At 45.0% G+C, this 7,000-nt stretch overlaps 2 protein-coding genes across 2 annotated transcripts; one reads left to right on the top strand and one right to left on the bottom strand.

Annotated features, from left to right (window-relative positions):
- Positions 1-236: 236 nt before the first annotated feature.
- ANOM_011729 (uncharacterized protein) lies at positions 237-2,078 on the bottom strand (the record flags this gene model as incomplete). The annotated part of the gene is made up of 5 exons (XM_015556985.1): positions 237-275; positions 335-393; positions 459-566; positions 629-1,382; positions 1,440-2,078. 5 exons carry the CDS (start codon positions 2,076-2,078, stop codon positions 237-239), a joined length of 1,599 nt encoding a protein of 532 aa, XP_015400984.1.
- Positions 2,079-4,466: 2,388 nt separating this feature from the next.
- Positions 4,467-5,192, top strand: ANOM_011730 (uncharacterized protein; the record flags this gene model as incomplete). The annotated part of the gene is made up of 1 exon (XM_015556986.1): positions 4,467-5,192. One exon carries the CDS (start codon positions 4,467-4,469, stop codon positions 5,190-5,192), a length of 726 nt encoding a protein of 241 aa, XP_015400985.1.
- Between the last annotated feature and the right edge of the window lie 1,808 nt (positions 5,193-7,000).

Consider the following 7,000-nt stretch of genomic DNA (forward strand, 5'->3'; position numbering starts at 1 on the left):
CATAAAAATCCTACCAACCCTCCCAACGTGGGGAAAGTCGAGATCCGTTTGCGGATCCCTTTCGGACGCCCACAGTGATAATACGAATTCGACGACTCATGGAGTTTGACTGGTGCCATAATTACTGTTGGACCATGCTGGGTGCTTGTAAACAGTACCTTGATAATTAAATAATAGTCTATGACCCTATCTACTGCTATGAATGATGGGCCGGGTGGATATCCGGAGTCCGCCAGTTACTTGAGATCAACCAGGCCGGAAAGCCAATTCATGAGCTGTACAAGAAGGTCAGTTGGTGAATACGCTGAGCTGGTCGGAGTCGCAAACTGCTTACATTTGCCTTGAGTCTCTCAGAGTTACCCTTGTTAATATCGTAATCTTGATCGAAACGATCTGGCACCAGTAATCAGTCTTTGGGACATTCTATGATATGGGTTCGGTACTATCAAATTCCTTACCAGAAGAAACATAAAGGGTCTGATCCGGTAGAGGGTTGTTGATCAGCTCGTTGCGGAAGGCCTCCGCCTCTGCGTCACTGCCAATCTGGCTGAAGGTGAACTTGACCGCTGCAAGCAACAGGAGACATCAGCAGAGCCCATAAGCAAATCTTCTGTATTGGGATTGTAACAGACCTCGGGGGAATACTTGGCGCCTTTCAGAAAGTTGGCTGCGCTCACAATCTCGTTGCGGAAGGTATCTTGAGGTTCTTGATTGGGCACTCCGTCTCCGATCGTCATGATCAAGTACGGGGACCGGAGGTTCTGGTTGGCGTTGATAGGATCATAGATCAGGGGGTTCAGGATTTTAGATCGCAGATTAGTTCCTAGAGGAGTTCCACCAGGTAGCGTCATCTGGCTCATGTGCTGCTTGACTTGGTCGCTTGTCAGGTTGTCCGCATTGCCCACATCTCGGTTGATGAAGCGAATGCTCGTAGTCCCGATGCCTTGGAGAGCATTGGGGTTCACCCAGTCAAGTATGTCCATCAGCTCGCCCACAAGGTGTTTTGCTGCATCCACTCGCTTGCTACTAGTTGTATCAGTCTGTCCCTGGAGACCCCAGCCCATTGAGCCGCTATCGTCGATATACAGTACAGGTGTGTACAGCTGCGCCACAGCCAAAGTCAGAAGGTTCTGGGTGGTTGGGGCTGTGGTCTGAACGGATAGGCCACTCGTTTGGACAAATAGGGATTTCGTCTGGAGCGATAGGGCAGGCTGGACGGATAGGGCTTTAGCCTCAGGCTTCTTCCGAAATGCCACTGCTGCCTCGGCGATGGCTTGGATGCGAGGGTCATTGGCCGGGTAGAAGTCCTCCAGCCCTTGACGATCAATGTAGTCCCACAGAAAGTCCTTAAAGTCCTCCACTGTGTGGAGTTCCTTGAGACCCTGTATGTCTCTGTCAGCTTACAGTTCTCACATCAGTGAAATGACTAGCTTCCTTACCTCATTGAGTGCAGCATCCCTGTGCAGGTACTGGGCAATCCGGTCAACGGCATCCTTAGCGACATCCTTCCAGTCACCGAAATAGGCGGCCGCAAACTGGCCGGCGGTGGTGAGGAGATTTCCCAGCTCGGGCTTATAGGCTCTTGTCGGGTCTCCCTCGGGCACGAGAGCCCGCTGGATGGCGGGATCCATCGAGTCGCGTGCTAGGGTCTTGGCTGATTCACCACGATCATTGGTCTGGGTCAGAGATGCGCCAGCTTCCACTAGGGCGTGAATGAGCTTCGGATCCTTGGCCTGGGTAATGGCTACCATGAGCGGGGTGTTATTGCCATAGGCGGGCACCGACTCATCGATCCTGGCGCCGGCATTCAGCAATAGCTGAGCTAGGCGGACTCGTTTCTTTTCCGGCGCCGTTGCAATCAGATATAATGGTGATCTGCCATCTATATTTCGTGTGGCCGGATTGGCTCCAAACTTCAGTAGAAGGCTGACGGCACTGGTATGCCCGTTCTTGATGGCCAGGCCCAGTGCAGTTTCACCATTGCCCGAGGTATTGTTGATGTTGGGTGACCTCCTCAGATGCTCCTCGAGTTTTTGGCGGGTGAGGGACCCATCAGATGCATCATTGAATAAACTCATGTCGGCCAGGTAAAGGAGATAGATAGTAATCAAAGTAGACAGACTATTACTGCCTCGTGGAGCATGAGAACCAGCGTAATTTCAGACTTATATTTGTGTACCTGCCAGTTCCTAACTGACACTCAACTCTACGATTTTAGGTCGTGACGCACTACATGCACACTCCAATGCAACCCCGGGGACTTGCACTGCAGCAGGCAATGACCTGCGAATGCCCTGGCAGAAACCTGACACCCAGAGCGAAATGCTACAACTTGGGAACCAGGCGAATTGACCGTCGTTCGACGCCCGGATGCGGTATACTACCTAGAAGCCAGTTGTGTAATCATACCTTGATACCACACTCTACAGGGTCGTCCAACCAAGTCTTGGACGTCATGTCCGCTGTCAGTGTTTGAAAAAATATGGAAAGCGGTTTCTGCTCGGATCTGCAGTCTCGCCGGTTTGGCATCCACGACTAGGCGTCACCCGCTGCAGGGGGTAGCTAGCTGTTGTCCTTCACCAGGTGGTGTAACGTAAGTGCCGCGAGCGGTAATAGCGCCAGTGTAATGATAAATGCTCCTTATTCCCGATCAATGTATAGCTATTAGCTTCAGTTCAAGATGCTTGGCCTTTCAAGTTCTCTTAACGTACAGTGCTACAAATACCAGAAATATACATAACTCTATAAATATGAATTTCCTTTCTTTTCAATAGCTAATGTAGCTCATCAAATCCCACCTTCTTATTTCACCGAAAGCTCTGGTGAGGCATTTTGAGTAGCCTAACTGGTGATTAAATAGCGTTAAATTATAGGCCGCTGGGAAATTGGACGGGTTAACATAGTTAACTTGACGCGGTTGCTTATTAACTCCGCCTGAGGTGTAACTAATTAAAGCGATTTCTGTATATTGTATTTTCACTGCAAGAACTTGGCGAACAAATTTGGTTTCATTCATTATCATTCTTCATGACAGCCAGGGTTGGATTGAGGTGTGGGTCTGCCGTAGTGTTAACTAACTTTCGCGTTTAGCTTTTGTTTGCGGACTCGGGGAGCCGACGTAACCCTAATCGACGCGGGCGGCTGCAACCTAATCCGGGGCAACCTTAAAACGTCGCCGACGTCAATGACTAGTGGCCTTTGACGTTCCCGCGATGTGGGTCGGCCTAGACGTCGGAGTAGAACCCTTGGTTGGTCTTTGATACGGAATTCAGCTGCCTTTTGTCGGCAGCCGTGGGTGAAATACAATCTGACTCTCACCTTTGCCGTTTCCGGCGGGCCCGCTTCTACCTCTGCCAACTGACCCTACGCACTCTGAAAGGAAAAGGAAACCATATACCTTCAGCACTAAAATGTGAATACTTGTTCGATCACTTAAGCGAACCTGCATTTTCCGTGGACAGTCCGGCTAGCTGTCTTTATAATCATCCAAGGTTACCGTGTGTAAAACCACCATGTTTGGGCTTTCATTCCAGGCCGAACCTCCAGATGTGGCGCTGTTGCTCGTGGCCATCTGGAGGAAAGCTCCTGTTGCACCGGCGTTTAACGTAGATTCTGAGCTCCTTTCGTCAGTGCTCATATTTGATGCTTCTCATTTTCCTTGTCCTCTCTTCTATTAGTTCTCATTTATCAAGCCTTTCGGTGTGTAGCCACTCCACCATCACCTATCAGCGTCAGAATAACCCAAGAAAGTCCAGTCACGAAGTACTAACTGACTAGCTACTCTGTCGTACATGTCAATGAGATCTAATCACCAAATGAGACCTGTGATCGCTTGTATTTGAAAGCTTTTGGCGATGAGGACCAAGATAAATAGAATTATGCTCTTAATAGAACATATTTGGAGAAAGCCTGTCTATGGACAGCCGTCGATTAACTTCTCATTAGGGATAGATACTTTCTACTCTATTCGCCGATGCATAAATAGGTCCACAAGCCATAGTGGAGTTGCCAATCATCTGGGTAATTAACTCTTAGCTCGTTCATGTCTCATCTGATATCATATCCTCACCCTTCTCAATGCTTCTAGTCAGTCTCCTACGTCATTGGAGTCTTAAGCTCTTAACCACAACCATGGCGCTTTCTCACTATGTGTACATCATGACATCACTGACATACAAGATGTATAGATATCAAGATAGGACACTTTCTTGAGACACGTATGTACCGGCGTTAGAACACTATATGCTATTTATGAGGTCATTGCCTATTCTCTCTTTGCATCAACAGCCCTTCTAGCCACGCTCTAAGTAGTGAACGTCATGGAAATAGCCTACACACACTTTGCCATTTGATATAGATGCTAAGCATTGGGCTAAATTTAAGAGCATCAAGTCTACCTGCTTCAGCGCTGTGCGAACAAATATACTTACTCTATCAATATACTACGAGAACCCAATTTTCCCAGTATGCCATTCCTTTCACCTCATCACATTTGGAAGGTGTCACTTGCCACTCTCGCACTCGGGCAATGTGGCTATGCCAATCCTCACTCGGCACTACTACCTGAAGATGGCATTGCTCTAGCCGCAGATATGCCGGAGAGCCAAGCCTCGATTCCTTACGCGGGAGAAGAGAGGGTGCTCGTCCCAGGGGACCTGTCAGATAACCTTGAGCTTGACACGAATGACGATTCCAATCACACGCTACAATACGGTGGATGCTACAAGATCCAGGCTGATGGAAGTTGGCTGGGATCAGACTCCCACCCTTGGAGCTACTACCTTTTTGGAGGTTATTCAAACTCCAGAACGTTCCAGGTTTGTCGACTCATGACCTCCTGCCAGCGTCAGAATACAGACGACCAGGAGGTGCGCCACCGAGGTAACTTATATCTGTGGGATTTCCGTGGCAATCACTATTCTCGCAACGGAGAATTCGTCGCCAACAACAATCTCAACTACTTCTACCCAGCGGGCCTTGGCAACAGAAACTACGCGTATTTTGAGGCTCGCATGGAAGACTGCGACGATATAACCAACCCCAGGGATAGCTGCTATATGAACCTGATCCTGACCGGCCAGGCATCTAATAACAATGGCATCGAAATCAGACCCAATAAGTATCTCTACAACGCATACAATGGGAAGAGTGTGACAGTCCAGTTCCGTCGGGTGAAGTGTCCACTTGATTAGATATTTCTTGTGGCTCCTCAGGTTGTACTTCGGCCTCGCTTGGATGTGACATGGTTAGTCAAGTGCGATTGGTGGTATTGACGGAGACGCGCATATTGCTAGGGACGCTAGTTCTTTGGTCCCTTGGGCATTGGAGGGCTCCCTTCTATCTACCTGGTCTTCTCCTTCTGTTGTCCAAAAGTCTATTCAACTATCCTTACTCTGTTCTGTGGTTATTTGATCCAGTTTGGTCCTAGAATCACTGGTGTTCGTTCCTTTAAGGCTGGCCGCAGTTGAGTTCCGAAACAAACTGCTTCAAGTAGAATGTTACAGATTCTTCCAATGGCAGCTTCCGAAATATGCTCTTTATAATTCACATATATTTTATCGTGTCTGCTTGTAGAGATAACCAAGGAAGGCCGTTAGCTGTACCTTATTGATCCGTAAAATTAGTAGCGTGACAAACAGGAATGACGGCAGTCATGATTGTTTAAGTGCATTTTGAAGTTTATCAACGATATTATAGAGCAGTATTGCTTTACCCTTCTTGGCATTCTCTTAGGTTTGTGTTATCTAGATCATATATGGTACATTTAATTCTTAGCATGTTCTATAGGCGATGCTGGAACGACAAGGGACTGGCCTCACATCCTGCTTCCATCTGATTAACTCCCTGTGAGGTGTTTTATATCCCTTCTCATCGAGGTTACCTGCCGGGAATTATACAATCTTGGCATAAACTAAACTACCTTGACCCATGAAAGAGACTATTGAAGGCCAACAGAGCGGGACTGATCTTTACTTAATCTATAACCTGGCTGGCTATTTGGCATTATGGGGAATTCTTAATATTTTTATGTGCGATAAGTTATGTTTTATAGCGAGAGAAGAGATTAATATCCATCCTCCAGTGTTAAACGGCTCCTTTAGTAAAAGCTGAAACGAGAGGGGAAAAGAAAACATAGAAGAAAGATAAAGACCTATTTCACGCTGCGATCTATCTTACATAATACTCTAAGCCTACTAAACTAAGCGAGTAATTTCTTCCAAAAGCGCGGCCCCGAAAATAAAATTACCCTGAAGAGAACCAAAAAATGGATTAATAAATATATTTTAAAATTATATAATTAATAGTATTTTTATAGCTATTATACTACTACTAAAGCAAGTTATCATAATTAATTAGATCTTAGTCAAATACAAGGGAACCTATAAGAAACTTTAAAAATTATAAAAGTATTGGATAACCCCCAATTTCCAATATTCTAGATTAACTTTAGATTAAATACAATTAATTAAGATTAAAATTATACATTTTACTAAGTCTCTTAATTTAATAAACTACTAAAAAATATTAATATAAAATCTTAATATACTCTCTAAAATATTAGCTTTAATAATAATAGTAAATCACGTTCTGTCCCATCTAGAAATAGATATTTTTAGACTGGCATAACCTAACCGTTGTAACCTAGCCATAACCTAACCTAACTGGGGTCGGTTAGGTTAAGGTATAAAAATATTTAACTGACTTAGATTAAAGTTAAAATTAAGTTAACCGCAGTTAACCTAGTTCTACTTAATAGAATATTAAGATATTAAATTGAATTTATTTAAATAAATAATATATTAAAACTATTTTCTACTAGTACTATTTTTAATAATCTTAATTAATTTTTTTTAAATACAATTAGTTAACTATCTAAGATAAAATTAGATTAACTGCAGGTTAACCACGGACGGTATAAAATGTATATCTAATCTAACCATAACCTACTGGTTAGGTATACCTGACCCCATTAACCTAACATAACCTGGCCAAATGCCAG

Source organism: Aspergillus nomiae (genome assembly GCF_001204775.2).
Source record: "Aspergillus nomiae NRRL 13137 chromosome Unknown contig00714, whole genome shotgun sequence".
Classification (NCBI taxonomy): Eukaryota; Fungi; Ascomycota; class Eurotiomycetes; order Eurotiales; family Aspergillaceae; genus Aspergillus; species Aspergillus nomiae.